Here is a 15708-nt window from a genome sequence, read left to right as displayed (position 1 = left end):
TTTTATTTTGGTTTTAATATCAAATTTTAGTGCCATATTTATAGCCTGATGAGGGATCAATTTTATATTTAAAATTTTTTAAAATATCCAAAATATAATTGGTAGACTTTTAATTTTAATAATTAGGCATTCTAAAATTTATTAGATATTTTAATATATTTTTTCCTCATATGAAATTATTAATTGAACAAAATCGATTAATGCTCAACTCCATTTTCATTTGAATTAAAAATATAAAAAATAGTAAATTACACTTTTGGCCCTCAAACTATATGATGCGTGAAACTTTAGTTCTCGAACTTTCATGCGTTATAATTTTTTGCTCAAATATGAGACATATGATATTTTAGTCCTTCTTTAAATATAATTTATTATTCTTATAATTTTTTTCTTATTTTTTTTATCTTTCTTATATTTTTATTTTTATATTTTTACTACTGCAGCTGCTGCTTCTTTTTCAGTTTCTTGTATGTGTATTCTTTTTTATTCCGAAGGTGCCTACATTAGTTTGTATATTAAACCTGACTTTTCAAATATCTGTGCCATTTTGATTAAGAAGCTGTGGTTACTTAAAAAAGTGTCCTCCTTTTATTTGGTTCTAAGGCAAACTACCATATTTGGAAAAAAATTTCATATTTTATGAAAAATAATATTTTTTTTTTCTAAAAAAACCGAATAACAAAAACATTAGTTTTTCATAAAATTTAGAAAAAATATTAGAACACTTCTTTTTTGTAGAAAAAGCAATTTTTTATAGAAATTTTTTTCAAAAAAACATTTTTTATATTTTTTGCCTAATCAAACAGCCCCTAAAGAGAAAAAAAAAAAAATCCTAAAGTGTAACACTTATATTACTGATTCGATGTCTCCAACTAATCAAAAAACTTTCTTAGAAATCACCCATCCCATTATGATTTTTTTAAAAAATTATTATTCTTTTATCTAAAAAAAAAATGATTGACTAAATATAAATAATGCGGTATAAATATTACAATGTAGACTTCATCTTTAATAGGAGAGGTGTAAGTATTATAATGTACACTTCTTTAATAGGAGGAGAGTCATATGTCCTGAACGCCAATCACGTTCTCTTGATGCGTCTCTATGTAAAGATATAGAATAGAGTGCAACATAAAATTTTAATAAAAGGTCCTAAGATAATAAATAAAGTGAACTTAGACCATTCAAATTGTCGAGATCTGCGCCGCATTGCTTAAAAGGTGGCAACACTTTGACAAATTAAGTTTAGAGAGCTCACCGATCGAACCCAAAACCGACTATCCATAGCGCAAGTGGCAAAAAACTTTGTAGCTGGTACCCGAGATCCCCAATTTGAATCCTAATTGATTCATATTTCCAGCTAAGTTTATTTTTAAATGAAATAAACGAAACGGGTAATATGATCTATTTCTCAATAAATAAAAAAAAAAAAACTCAAAAGCAAAAGAGTTCCAAATAAAATTTGACTCACTGAGACCTCAATCACAAGTTTAACATAACTTTATTATTTTCTGTAAAGCAATATATGTTAATCATTCACATTTGTAAAACAATTTTAGACTTGCTGTTCCTCTACATTGGTTTCATAGACGATATTCTAAATAGCCAAGATGCGAAACTGAAAAATTATGTGCTTGCTCTCAATTCTACTGTAAAAAAGACAAAAAGCTGTAAATTTTGGAAGGGCGAATTATATAAAACTTACTCTTTTTTTCCGGATATAACTAACAATTTTGCTCCGCGGATTATGCTTTTCTCTCCCACATTTCCACTTGTTTTATTGCCTCATCTTTTCTTTTAGATATCTCTTTGAGCTCTTTAGGATCGAAGGAAGGCGGCAACGTGCACGGTTCCGAATCATGGACCCATTTCGCCCTCGAGTCCATCATGAATGTCTTCACGAGCCCTTCGGCGGCGCAAGCCATGGATTCCAAGCACAACTCAGTAGCCTTCTCGGGCACGGTAGGTTTATACCGCAAGAGCTTCGCGTACTCGGTTAGTAAGTGCAGCATGTAGTCGTATACGTAGTCCATCTTCACTTCCTCTTGAATGAAGCCGCTCCCCGCCTTTCCTATAGCTTGCGCCTGTTTTAGTTACAGAGATTAGTAAGAGCAACATTGCAAATGAGACATCGATCACAATGTTACATATGATCTAAACAAATTAATGAACACGGAGTGAACCGCATACACCACAAGAACTTATTAGGATACCTAACACCTATGAAGCACTTTATCATCGTGAATAGCCTGTCGAGAATAGAGCTATGCTCAAACCAAACACCCTCACTTTTTCCTGTTACTTTTTCATTCTCAAAAAGCACTGACAATTACATTTAGGTGTAATGTACCACTTGGTAGGACTCGATGCTCAATTAGATCTAATGTTTCAATGACAACTCAAGTCTAGCATAACCTGTCTCGGATGGAACAAGAAAATCCCGATCCCTGAATGGACTTGAATTAAACCTGACGAACTTAGTAGGCTGGAAATCGTAATTTTCTACAATATCTCGAGTATGAAAAATTAAAACTAGCATGGTTACCTCTTTCTGGTGCTTGTTGCCCCAGTCCACAGCGAACTTGATTGACGGGCACTTATGGTCGGGCCTAATTGGCCAGTAATGGTGACCCGGCATCAATCCCCTCGTAAAAAAGTCCTGGTACATACTCGTCACTAACAGAGTTGGTGAGTTGCACGCCAAAATGTACTTCTCACTCACCGACCACGCCCGTCCCTCAATATAGATCTTATATCTGCAATTAGAGAACATTAGGTAGCCTGACGGTCAGAATAAAACTTCCAACGAAAAATTAGTGAACTGAAGAACGTAGCATCAAAGCATTAAATTAAAATATACATTAAATGATCAAACAACCATACCAAACCATCAAGCATCAATACACTATAAAGGTAACCTTGCGCTTATACAAGGTAAAATGGGAGCAATGGTCGAGTCGGCAGTAAATTACCTGTATAAGCATTGGTCAGCCAGGTTTGATCCCTTGAATCCATTCCGGATCTCACTTTCCCAATTCTACAAGCACCACGAAGATGAGTTTAAACATACTTATGAATGAGACAGGGTGGGTGCGCGATACAACTTTTCATGAAATGTACCTGTGTAAAAAGCCGAGCATTCCACTCGCGGCCATTGGAGACATTGCACTTGAGGAGGTCCTGCCGAGTTCCAGCCACCCATGGGTTGCCCTTCCAGAAGGCATAAGGTTCCCGGTCCTTCCATTTAACTCGCTCGTTGCCTTCTTTAAGATCCACCAAAAGCGGCTCCCATGGCTTTATGTTGACCTCCGGCCTATTAAATCTGAATATCAGATTAAGACTGAACAGATATTGCAGCAAAATTCCAAGAGAGATTTTTGATGCGCACTTGCAAATTGCGAGTACTGCAAAGCCCCGTTTAAGTGGAGCAGCTTGAAAGAGCAGTTATAGTTTTCTAATTTACCCAATAAGTTTCTAATGAAGCTAGCAGTCCAACTCCCCGACAGAAAAGGCTTGTTTGCCACTTCTTGCTTTGGTTGAAGCTCGAGAACAACAACCTGACTTATACTTCTCGGGTAGAAATTAAGCTCTGCAACATGGCAAATTTGGGACATTGGTACTTGTCCTACTCCTTCCACTCATTGTAGAGCCAATTTGGCTTCATTTTTTAAATAACTTTTCTATTATACGAAGCGGCGGCTAAACATGAGCTGCTGTTGTTGTTGGAATGAGTTTCTAAGTCCAACATATCTAAGCTCCAATTGGAAACTTCTAATTCAGCTACAGCTGGGCGACGTTACGACAATTTTTAGTTCTTTCTTACGAAAAAACAAAAAGAGATCTATTTTTGCCGTACAACACTGATCAAACATCATTACCACAAAAGCTTCTCCTATTACATACTTATTCACTTAAATGTGACTCTTTTATGGGTCTTGATTCAAGGTTTCATTATACAACAAGCAATAAATTTCAGGGCATTTTCTCCTTTTGGGCCTCGAAATTATAGGACTCTAAATGTGTTAAATGTTGAATAGAAATATTAAAAGTCCATGTTTTAGGTGTATCGAAATGTCTCGAGCCAGGGTTGAATATAAATATTAAAAACACCCTCCTCCTCCTCCTCCTCCGGTATGATTGTTTCATATAATTTAGCATTAAAAACCCAAAACTACTGAATAATTTTAATCTCACGGCAAAAAATTGGAAGCAAATAGTGAGAGATTTGATCAAATAATTACCAACCCCAGAAGGACCAATCAGGGAAGACGATGTCGGCGGTGGCGGGTTCCTTGCAGTAGCGGAACAGCGGCGGCAGCGGCGGCGCAGAGGGGCCTTCGCCGGCGCGGTAGCTGTCGAAGCGGACGACGGGCGGGTCGTCGCAGTTGAACATGAGGTCGAGGTCGGGGACGCGGCCCGGGTAGCGGGCGAGGAGCTGCAGCACCCCCCACAGCGTGAACACGTCCCGCGTCTGGAACGCGCCGCTGTAGTGCTCCACGAAGGCGCGCCCGCCGAGCACGACGAGGCGGAAGTTGGCGAGGCTCCGCGCCTCCTCCACCGCCGCGCGCGTGATCCCGTCCGCCCCCCGCCATGCCCGCAGGTCCTCGTGGATGTAGCGGAAGTAACCCGGGCAAGTTTTAGTACCAGCAGCAGTCCCAGTGGAAGGGGAGGGTTCGGAGGAGGAGGATGAGGGGGTGGGGGAGGGGGAAGGGGAGGGAGAGGTTGATAATGGTGGTGCTCTCCGGGTGCAGGAGAGGCGTTCGACGGATGTCGCGTTAGGGCAGGTGAAGGAGATGGGGATTCGTGGGNAGGAGCTGCAGCACCCCCCACAGCGTGAACACGTCCCGCGTCTGGAACGCGCCGCTGTAGTGCTCCACGAAGGCGCGCCCGCCGAGCACGACGAGCCGGAAGTGCGCGAGGCTCCGCGCCTCCTCCACCGCCGCGCGCGTGATCCCCCCGCGGCCCCGCCATGGGCGCAGGTCCTCGTGGATGTAGCGGAAGTAGCCGGGGCACGCAGCAGCAGCAGTAGTAGCAGCAGTGGAAGGGGAGGGTTCGGAGGAGGAGGATGAGGGGGTGGGGGAGGGGGAAGGGGAGGGAGAGGTTGATAATGGTGGTGCTCTCCGGGTGCAGGAGAGGCGTTCGACGGATGTCGCGTTAGGGCAGGTGAAGGAGATGGGGATTCGTGGGGACTTTTTGGGGTGGGCGTGGCCACCGTGGGACGAGCTCTCCTCGTTGTTTGTTAGTACGAAGGACTGCGTGCAGAGGAAAACAAAGTGTTACAGGTACCCCAAAATGCCCCTAAATTATATATAGGCTATAAATTTGTCAACATACATGATGTAGGATTTTTTTTTTTCTATTAATTCATGCAAACATTCAAAAATTAACACTATATATTTCACAAAATATTAATAATTTTTAAACAAAAATCAAAGTATTTCAAATTAAACAATTCAAACTTGAATGCGTAAATAAATCATTGCGATCCTATGCTCTAAACTTTTTATTCATATTTTTTTTTTGCTTGGTTATCAAACTTGTAAGTTTTACGTTCATAGTTTCAATGTTTACTATGCTCTAAACCTTTTAGCCTTATTCTAGTTTGATTGGTTCTCAAACTCGAAAGTTTGAGATTCATAGTTTTTAGCATTTTGAAGATTAAACCGATCGTCCTAAGCATATATAGATGGTAAAAAATTTGATGATTGATATATAAGACTTCAAGTTCGAAAATTAAAATTTCGTTTGGTTCTAAGAAGAATAATGAATAGTTATAAATAAAAAATAATAAAAAAATATCTCCCTCTCTCTCGACCACATGGGGAACCTTTTGTACCCGGGCCTTATCCCCCCTCTTGTAGGGGTCCAAACATGGTGCAGTAACTGTAGTTGTTTCACATTTTCAAGGGTAACATACTATTACTATCTCTCTCGACAATATGGGCCCGTTTGTTTTGGTGTAAGTGGAGTGATGGAACTCAAGTTCCATCACTTCCGTTATTTGTTTTGGTGTAAGTGAAAAATATAATGTAACTCAAGTTACGTTAGAGCTCCACTTCACCTACTCTCGACTTCCGGCTCTAAAGTACCGAACTCGACTTCCACCACACTCAACCTTCTCTAAACAATTTATTAAACAGTAAAATCTAAACTCTACTTTCTTTATAATGGGTTAGAATTACTTTATTTATAATAAATTAAGATTATCTTTAAATAATAATAAAAAATTTAATTATATAATAGGTTAAATTTTATAGTGATAAATTTATTACTATATTTAGGAGATAATGGGATCCACTTACTTACATCAAAACAAACAACGGAACTCAAAAAACTAATTTTACCAGCACCAAGTTACATCAAAACAAACAGCAGAAGTGATTGAATTTAACTTTCAGTGGTACGAGTTACGTCAAAACAAACAACAGAAAAATAATCACACTTCAGGAAAACTCAAACACCACTATACTTGACTTACGTTGAATCTACAAATTCGCCAATCCAAACGCCCCCTATGGGGAACTTCTTGTAACCAGGCCTTATTTCCCTCCTGTACCTAATTCAAATATGGTGTAATTGTTTCACATTTTTAAGGGTAACATACTACTATATTATCTCAAAAACAAAAAAATTAAATTCGCCTAAATTTTCTGGGCCAAAAACAGTGGCCAATATCTTCTAGATTCTCTATCACAACTTAAGTCACATCCTATAGGAGAGCACCATTTAAGTCACCATCTTATAGGAAAGGAGTATGTTTGGACTCAGACGCCTGAGTGGTTCACAAGGTCAAGTCAATTAACAAAGTCTTATACAGGTGTTTCCGAGCTTCAAAATAACTCGAAAATATCATTGTCATTTGTCATCGTCAATCTAATGCTACAAAATTATGATCAGAATTTTTTACTAAGAAGTATGAAAACAGGAGCATTTGAAAAGTTTGTTTTTTTAAGCAAGGGATTAACAGATATATCTATTCATAAGCTTCTTTAATATTTTTAGTTTCACTTTGTTGCGTGGTTTTACTGTAACTTCAACTTCAATCGAAACTCAAACTCTTCAAAATAACATAATTGACTCCGGCTCATCCCAAGTCAAAGTCAATTACGGAAAACAAAGAAAAAAAATTATAAAATATTAACTTATCTCTGACGTCTTCAACTTTTAACACTTTCTATTAAATAAACATAAATACGAAAAAAAACTTCAATTTCACAATTATACAAACAAAAGGATGAAGAAAAATAATTTTTTCATGAATTTTAATTCATTCAAAAGTCTACTCCCACCTAAATAAACGCGGTTGTAAATCAATTCACGGCTATTGAATATTAGTCCCAGTCTAAAGTGTAGAGGAATTAATGGAAGAAAAATCAGTGCTCATATGGTGCATGTCATTATCATGAATTACATAAAAGATTTTTCTACTTGATTACGTACATTGACTTTCACTTACGAATGAAAGAAAAATAATTACTGTAACCACTAAGGTGACATATTTTTTATATTCTAATAAATTCCCTTTCTAGAAAATAATAATCCTAACTTCGATTGCAGCATAATTTTGCGGACAATTAATGCACTAAATTTAAATCATCCCAAAATTTAAGGAATCGTCCAAAATATTCTTAACTATCAAAACGATTACGGTGGTTAATTAAGTTAACCTCAATAGAATCTTTTCTATAATTATCAAAGCTCATGCTTCGTATATGGTTTTTTTTTTCAATTTAGAATCTCTCCAACTAATAAGAAAAAACTTCAACAATCACAAAAGGAAAAATAAAAGGAGGAAAAAAACATATATTGTGCCGAAACTTTTACTAATAAATATTCTTTTATAAAACTTCAATATTTATTTTTTTTTTTTCACGATGATGAACAAATCTTTTAACAAGAGGTGAATCCGTTTCTTTCTCTTTTTTTTTTTCCCTTTAAAAGAACACATTTTATAGTTTTGTCTCCCACGTTGCATCATAATCGGTGTGTGAGTTTTTTTTTTTAAAAAAAGGTGCAATTCCAAATAAAAAATAAGAAGAAGAATCATGCTTATTATGCCCATAAATTTATCATGCATGCTTGTTTTTTACAATGAAAATGGTTCGTAAACTCAAAGAGGAAGCTTAAGAAAGAATTTGAGAAGTACTCACAACACGGTCGATCCATCGCGAAGGAATCAAAACTACGAGAAGGAAAAGCGCAACGAAGACGATACCGACTCCTCTCGTCGACGATTTTATAGCGGCTATAGCACTCTTTCTCTTTTCATTTATGGATCCACACATCCCCTCCTCTCCATCAACACAACTCTTCATCTTGCCCAGTACTCCTTCTAAGCGCTCTTTAGCAAGCCATATACATGTGCAGTGCTTTGACTCAAACTCTATTATATTAATAACAACTTAAGGGTATATATATATATATATATATATATATATATACACACATTTAGAGAGAGAGAGAGAGAGTTATGGGATATAATATAAGAATAAGAAAAATGATTAAAAAAGAAAGGGCATTTTTTGATACCTTAAATATTAACAGTTTATCTTCTTAAATAACGTATAGAAGGGGTTCTGTTGCTTGGAAGAGTTGGTTGGACCACGTTGCTCATTTTTTCTCACGAGGACATGCTTTTTATGCGTCATTTTCTTTCCTAGACCGAGTCCACCACAAATTTCTTTTTTGGACCCTTTTTTTTTTAAAAAAAATGTTTCAATATTCCATACCAATACCATCTATTGAGTATTGAATTGAGCTGCTTTTTATTCAAAAATTGTTCTTTTATTTTCAAAATATGTAGCTTTAGAAATTAATGTAGATGATCTGTGGCTATCGTGGTGGACGCATAATGAAGGGAAATAGTTTTAGGGCATTTTGTAATGATTATTCCCACAAATGAGAATTGCATGGTGTTTATGGAATATGGATACGCTGTTCAGAGTGTATCCCATAATTAGATTTTCCACCAATGAGGAGCACATTAGTGTATCTTTGACCAAATTTTAAAAAATTAATAATAATAACAAAAGAACGGCTGAGAAAATAATAAGAAAAGAACGGTTGAGATAAAGAGTAATTGTACGGAATAAACCTTAACTATAGAGCATTTTGATGCAGGCCCCTCGAGTTTTTTTCTTTTTTTTTTGAGTAGTGTCCCTTAAACTTGTAAGATTACGTTTCAGTTTTGAAAATTAATTATATATAATAATATATTAGCAATTGATTAGTTCATATTCAGTCGCTATAAACTCGAATTATTGATTAATTTAGTAAAGTTTTTAAATAATTTGGCTAAAATTATTTAATTCTAAAGATTCAAAAGCTGAGAAGGGGTCGATCTGAAAAAATATATAGTCAAAAGGGCTGTTTCAGACATCACTATAGTTGAGGGGGTCTCATACAATTTTTATCTGCCAAAAAATTTGTGCGCATAAGTCTAAAGGCGAGGATAACTTTCTTTTTAGCGTGCCGTGACCTGCTCTTGACATTTGTCATGCTCTTATTGGTTAGAAAGGCATGACATGTTACTTTGTAGGTTAAAAAAAAAAAAACCCTGGACACCACACCCAGTATTGCTGCGTAGGCAATTTTGAAACCGACTCTCCGCCACCATCATGAAGAAATGTAGATGCGACATTTACATGTAATTTCGTGAGTAAAAAAATTCTACACACTTAATTTATTTCATCAAAACGCGAATACAACTAAGCCAAATTTCCTGCATATCTGAGCAATTGGGAGTTTCTGGCTTCATAATTCGCGCTTTAAGCAACATTTATATACCAAAAACATTTACGAACCATCACCACCACAATTAGAAAATAGCAATGATCCATTACCACAATTAACTGCAGATTAGCAAAACCAGTTTGTGAGATAAGTAGCATGCTATCCGCTTCGTTTATTTTATTTAAAAATAAACTTAACTAAAACACATAGCAAAGGGCTTAATGGTTGGTACTCGAGATCCTAAGTTCGAATTCTAGTTGATTCACATTTCTAGCTAAGTTTATTTCTAAATGAAATAAACGAAGCAGGTAGCGTGCTACCTATCTCTCTCTCAAAAAAAAAAAAAAAAAAAAAAAAAAAAAAAACCACTAGTTTGTGATGATATCATTTTAGTTTGATTCATCTGAATATAAGATTCAAATATATTTAGGTATCATCCATAGCAGCTATTCAGAGAACTAAAATAGTGTGAACATCACTCTTTAACATACTAACAGGTTAGAATTTAGAATTCTTTTTTTTTCCATGTAAAAGGTTTCCCTCTAATAAACTATGTAGTAAAAGATGCTCCCGTTGTACCGATCTTTCTTTCACCCATTCCATTTACCATTTTTATAACAGAAGTGGATTTGAAGAGAGTGTTGGCCACAATGTGGCAGTTAGCGGCGCGAAAATCTGTACGAGCGTCGAAAGCGTCCAGTGATTAGCTTCTAAGAGCCTGAAGTAAAAGAATTAGATAATCTTTAGAAAATATAAGAAAATGTTCGTAAATGAACTAACCTGGGAGGTAAATCATTGTTAATAAGACTAAAGGCAAACCAATGTAGTCATTGTGAATCAACTGAAAAGGTCTCGAATTTTGCTTTTGCAGGCTTCGAGGGCCACGAGTGGAAGAGCGGACCATCTCTTAGCAGTTTGAGAGCAGACTGGTACTCCCGAGCCATGCCCTGCATGGCCAACAGTGGAATCATTACAGATCGTTTACCAAGACAGCTGTTTGGATTATTAGAGATTTCATATGCGGCAATTCACCAATAAAATCTATCACAGTAGATCTCTAGACTTATTTTGGCCGACCGCCGGGAGTTCGTGCAGCATAAGATTGCAAGTAAACTTTCTCCATGGAAGTTGTTTATACCGCATATACAATCTCATCCCTAACTAGAGCATGAAACTTTTATCTGCTGACAGAAATGGAAGTGAACTTTTCTAGCCAAGTAAGACACCTCATCTAAAAACATAGAACTATAGATAGATAGAGCACAAATGCGAAAATAACTTTGCTCCTTTCAATTAATCGTGTCAAAAAATAGCATAATGAAAATAGCAATAAGATTTCAAGTAATATCAATACTTTGAATGCCCATTTTTAACATAAAGGAAAGAAGAAATATGTCTGTCTGGGATCAAAAAAAATAAAAGTTACCTTCAGTTCACGGTAAGATATTTCCTCAGCTTGAAAATGGACACACAAAGAATGTTGTAGTGACAAAAAAGCTTCTAATAGCCTTCTCCTGGCATTACAAGAATTGTGAATATATAAATAAATCTTGCAGTAGTAACTAAGAGATAGACATATCTTTGAAATTTGACTCTCTGGGCGTTAAAAGTGAGTTTCTTAAGCAACTAGATGTAACATAGGTCTCGATGATACCTGCTAAGCACTAACAGCAAGTATGTTCCTAAATAAACAAATAGTAGTCGTACTTGCAGAGTAATGACTCTGTCGAAGGAAAACGTGCCCCTTTAGAAGACGTGCCTTGTTTTCTCCCAGTTGTTCCCAGGACAACTTCATGCAATCCAGATTTATTCCAGCAAACAGAATACCTAATAATACACAAAACAATGAAATTGTACTCCCATCATATGATCTACCAGACAGGAGAATAAGAGAACCAAAAAAAAAAAAAATTGCTTAAGTGCACAAAGGGCATCAAACCATAAACTACCCGCATGTTAAAGCATCACCAGAAGATTGTTGAAATTCTGTTGGAGGAACAGGAGCCTCACAGAAAAGCGGCTGCAGTGTAGCAATAATGATACTTTATGACTTATGAAGTTGTAATTTACACATGAACAGAAAGATCATGAATAGCTGACCTTGTTCACTGCAAAAGGAGTTGGTAATTCATTCTCTAGAATAGCTAAGCGATCACGCAGAGCTCTTCCAAGATCATTTATGATAAAAAATTCAATAGGAAAATCAGTAGATGGTTTGCCCACAGTTATGGTAGACAAATATAATGGTTGTAGAAGGTGAGAAAGCAAAGCTCCTGAAATGCACAAAAAGCAGAATTAACAATGAAATTTGATTAACCTAGAATGCCACTCTAAAACCGAAAACCTACTCCCAGATATGATATATGCGCCACACCAAAATTCAATCTTTGTTTAGTTAATCACAATTAAAAAAAAAAAAAGAAAAAGAGATCTTGAGAAATAAACCTTGGACTCCCACGACATTCCAACGAGTTATTTTATCAAAGCAGCTCATTGACAAGGTTGTATCGCCACGTCCTGGCTTCTTTTGAACCGTCCCAACAACTTCTGGACAACCATTTAAAGAATAGCCTGGAGGAAAAAGAAGAAGTCCGTTGACTAAGAGCGGTTACTTTTGCATCAAACATTTGTTCACTTTTTACATTGGCAAACATGCAACCTGATTGACTAAGAACTCAAATTAGACAATTCTGAGCAAAACGACATTGCATCACACGATAGCAGAAAAATGCAGTTGTCTATGGAAACCAAATTACTGGACAAATAAAGATGCAGTTGTTCTACGAAGTCATATCACTAGGCAACACAAAAAAATGTATCAGCCCTTCCAAATTGCACTCCACATGAAAATAGATTATCCATCAAAAAAAGAAAGAAAGAAAAACTAAATTATGGTCTTTCAACACAGAAAGAGGCCTAGTATAAAATCTTAAAAAATAGATACAAAAATGAATCCTTTACAACAGCAAGGACCAATTTCTCTTACCAAAAGAACCACTAACTTTATTATCATGATTTAACTTTTGTTCTGAAGAAAGAGATCCTACAGATGACGGCGGCAACTGGGAGGTCGAGAAAACCCCACCTGTCATTAAGATCAGCACACTGATATTTGATTGCACATGAACAAATCTATCACTTAGAATTTCTTAAATATGGAATTGAGAAATGGAAGCATAATTAAAAAGAAAAAAACCTACATGGAAGCTGAGTAATGTATAGATGTAAATGCCAACCCTTTTTCATTTTATACTTCTTTTTTTCATAAGAAGAAGAATCCAAGCTAAAAATCGAACTCGGAGACTCTTCACACCCGAAATCGTTCTTAATAACACCCTCATTGCTTCGTGCCGAGCTAAGCCGCTCGATTTCTGAGTAAAAATACCTGTTTGCGCATCGAATTATCAAACGAAAACTATACTAATTTTAAGAGTAGTAGTTGAGATCGATCGATCACACCTCAAGAGCGATCTCCGAGCGATGATCTCCGCGTGCGAGTCGTTGACAACGTCGCCCCTGGGGCTGAGGAGAGATCCCCCGATACACTTGGTCCCGGTCCCCAACGCCACGACGTCGAGATCTTAGAAGAGTCCATGAGAAGAGAAACACGATTAGGGTTATTCAGAAAAAGGGGCCTTAGGGTTTGAGAGATGAGGTGGGGGGTACCGTGGGAGGGGGAGGAGATGAGGAACGCGGCGAGCACCGTGGACTCGCGCCCCTGGGGCTTCCCCTTCTTGGGGAGGGAGCGGTAGAGGGAGAGTGCTGCGTCGGAGACCCTCTCCGCCCATTTGCTCCTCTCCTCACGCCATGGGAGAGGTGAAGTCGAAGGAGAAGAAGAGGACGACGACGACGATATCATTTTTTCTTTTTTTTGGATAATTGCATTATTATTGCTCCTTAATCTTTATCTAATTTTTTTAATTCTATTTTTTCCATTTTATACAATTAAATATCTAATTTTTATTATTTATTTTAATTAAAATTTACTGTAATAAATGAAAAAAGAGTCGGTAATTTTGAAAATATTATTAATGCTAATAAAGACTATCATATATCATACCATATGGAGAGAGTTCTCCACTGACCCATATCTAAGTAAATTTTTTTTTTTTACAGCACTGTAATCTTTTATTTACAAACGTTACCGTCTATATTTACATAATTTTTAAATTATAATTTTTTATTTTGTAACTATTTGTGCTGAAATATTATTAATAATATTTAGATCTTTTTATTATTAATTTATAATTTTTGAATGAAAAATTATAGAATTGAAATGATAGTGATCTCTACGGTTTAGTGGTGGTCTCTCCACGGTTTAGAGGTTTAGAGGTTTAGAGGTTGTCTGTTCCTTTAGAATTTAATGGATGGTTGATAGAATAATATGGAAAAACTTCAAAAACCCCTCCTTGTGGTTTTGTAGTTTCTCACTTTGCCTCCCTGTGGTTTAAAATATATCAAATTGCCTCCATGTGGTTTCATTTTTATATTTTCGGTAGCTTTTTCGTTAATATTTCATTAAATTATATACAAAAAACTTTAGATACCTATCTAGATTTATCAAATATTCACTTTAGTACTCTTTAATTTTAACTTTATCACTGATTTAAGAAAAAATAATAATAAAATTGATAAGAAAAAGAGAAAAAAGAAACCACATGGAGGCAAATTAATACATTTTAAACCACATGGGGGCAAAGTGAGAAACTACAAAACCACTGGGAGGGGGTTTTTGAAGTTTTTCCATAATATTAATCCAAGTTAGAAATAACACTAATCAGAGGAGTAGAATAATCAAACGGTTCATTTCTCAAAAAAAAAAATAATCAAACGGTTCAGGCACGTTAGGAATTTTCATATATGTGCTCCATAAACTTAGCTTTGAATGACAATGCAAAGTTAGGCGCCTTGTTATATATAAATTTATATTTTCTTCTTAGAAAGAAGGACTAAAATGTTTAATGACTAGTGTACGAAATTTATACCACCGAATAATAAGTTGGTTTGATTAAATTATTTAAGTATTTTTAATTTGGTATTTGAATAGGCATTATTCACTAATAAATATGAACTTGGTTGGGCGGAGCTAGGTGGGTCTGCTGTGGAGGATTATAGCCCCCAAATTTTCATAATTTGCATATTAGGCTCTTACATATAAAAAATTTTAAAAATATATTTTTATTTAATTTTAAAAGTATGTTGAGTAATCTGTTTTTTAAAAAGGTTCTTGGTGCTAACATAGTGCTCTCTCAATTCTGAATTTATTTTTACTTTTTTTATTCAGTACCTTCATAACTTCTAATTATTTTAGATAATTTTTTATTTAATTAAATTAAAGGTTATATTAAAATTAATAGCTCTGTCAACTAATAGTCATCAATTGTCACAATTATATTTAGTAAAAATTAAGAAATTAAATTATTCACTGAATTATTATTAGATTTTGTAAATTTCAAAGTTATTTAAGTGAAATAATATAAATAAAATAATTAGAAGTTAAATAAGTATAAATAAAAAAGGAGTAATACTTTTTTACACTAATTATTTAGTTAATATGTTTTCTTATCAAAAATTTGACTAGGCAAATCTTATTTATTTGCTAAAATTTTAATTTGTATGTATTTTGGTCTCATAATTGAATGCTAACTTCGTCCCTGATGCCGCCGCACCTTAAACTAATCATCTATAAATGCTGAGGATAAGAATAATAACTCAATCAAATAAATCCATAGTGAGAAACTTATGTAGAAAAGGGGCCTACGTGTAAAACTCTTATTAAAGATTCTCCCTCTTTATACAAGAGCTTCTCGATTTTTCAAGTTGCTGTTGTCTACGTCAAACACTAATGTTTGGATTTTAAATTGGACCAGTCTCGAACCAGCAACATCAATCACGCATCAGACCGAGAGAGAGAGAGAGAGAGAGAGACAGAATAATCTTTGTTATTTCACTTCTCTTGTTTGAGTGACCTTATCA

At 35.6% G+C, this 15708-nt stretch overlaps 2 protein-coding genes across 6 annotated transcripts; both read right to left on the bottom strand.

Moving 5' to 3' along the window:
* On the bottom strand, positions 1475-8447 carry LOC109703716 (O-glucosyltransferase rumi homolog). Of its 2 annotated transcripts, none has more exons than XM_020224438.1 (7): positions 8151-8443; positions 4824-5252; positions 4242-4444; positions 3121-3313; positions 2973-3037; positions 2546-2756; positions 1475-2084 (listed from the first exon to the last, which is right to left on the bottom strand). In XM_020224438.1, exons 1-7 carry the CDS (start codon positions 8313-8315, stop codon positions 1746-1748), a joined length of 1605 nt encoding a protein of 534 aa, XP_020080027.1. In that variant the 5' UTR covers positions 8316-8443; the 3' UTR covers positions 1475-1745. The 2 variants fall into 2 exon arrangements, with proteins under 2 accessions (XP_020080027.1, XP_020080026.1); XM_020224437.1 differs by having other exon boundaries at positions 1746-2084; positions 4242-4808; positions 5188-5252; positions 8151-8447.
* Positions 10105-13630, bottom strand: LOC109703652 (tRNA-specific adenosine deaminase 1-like). 4 transcript variants are annotated; one of them, XM_020224356.1, is made up of 11 exons: positions 13399-13630; positions 13192-13312; positions 12933-13117; positions 12719-12817; positions 12178-12303; positions 11833-12005; positions 11682-11752; positions 11440-11559; positions 11159-11246; positions 10513-10679; positions 10105-10407 (listed from the first exon to the last, which is right to left on the bottom strand). In XM_020224356.1, the coding sequence occupies exons 1-10, from the start codon at positions 13589-13591 to the stop codon at positions 10560-10562; spliced, it is 1296 nt and encodes a 431-aa protein (XP_020079945.1). In that variant the 5' UTR covers positions 13592-13630; the 3' UTR covers positions 10105-10407; positions 10513-10559. The 4 variants fall into 4 exon arrangements, 2 of the variants coding, with proteins under 2 accessions (XP_020079945.1, XP_020079944.1); XM_020224355.1 differs by having other exon boundaries at positions 10105-10450; positions 10552-10679; XR_002213995.1 differs by lacking the exon at positions 10105-10407 and having other exon boundaries at positions 11492-11559.

Source organism: Ananas comosus, linkage group 25 (genome assembly GCF_001540865.1).
Source record: "Ananas comosus cultivar F153 linkage group 25, ASM154086v1, whole genome shotgun sequence".
Classification (NCBI taxonomy): Eukaryota; Viridiplantae; Streptophyta; class Magnoliopsida; order Poales; family Bromeliaceae; genus Ananas; species Ananas comosus.
The sequence above is the reverse complement of the archived record's forward strand: the minus strand, read 5'-3'. Positions and strand labels throughout refer to the sequence as shown.

Excerpts from the sequence above, each read along its gene's own strand:
- LOC109703716 (XM_020224437.1), bottom strand. The coding sequence starts at position 8,315 with ATGAAGAGTTGTGTTGATGGAGAGGAGGGGATGTGTGGATCCATAAAT. Across the intron at positions 5,253-8,150 it reads CGCGATGGATCGACCGTGTT|TCCTTCGTACTAACAAACAA; the intron begins GTGAGTACTTCT and ends CTCTGCACGCAG. Across the intron at positions 2,085-2,545 it reads GCAACAAGCACCAGAAAGAG|GCGCAAGCTATAGGAAAGGC; the intron begins GTAACCATGCTA and ends TAACTAAAACAG.
- LOC109703652 (XM_020224356.1), bottom strand. The coding sequence starts at position 13,591 with ATGATATCGTCGTCGTCGTCCTCTTCTTCTCCTTCGACTTCACCTCTC. Across the intron at positions 11,753-11,832 it reads CTCCTTTTGCAGTGAACAAG|CCGCTTTTCTGTGAGGCTCC; the intron begins GTCAGCTATTCA and ends GCTACACTGCAG. Across the intron at positions 10,680-11,158 it reads TATCTTACCGTGAACTGAAG|GGCATGGCTCGGGAGTACCA; the intron begins GTAACTTTTATT and ends TTGGCCATGCAG.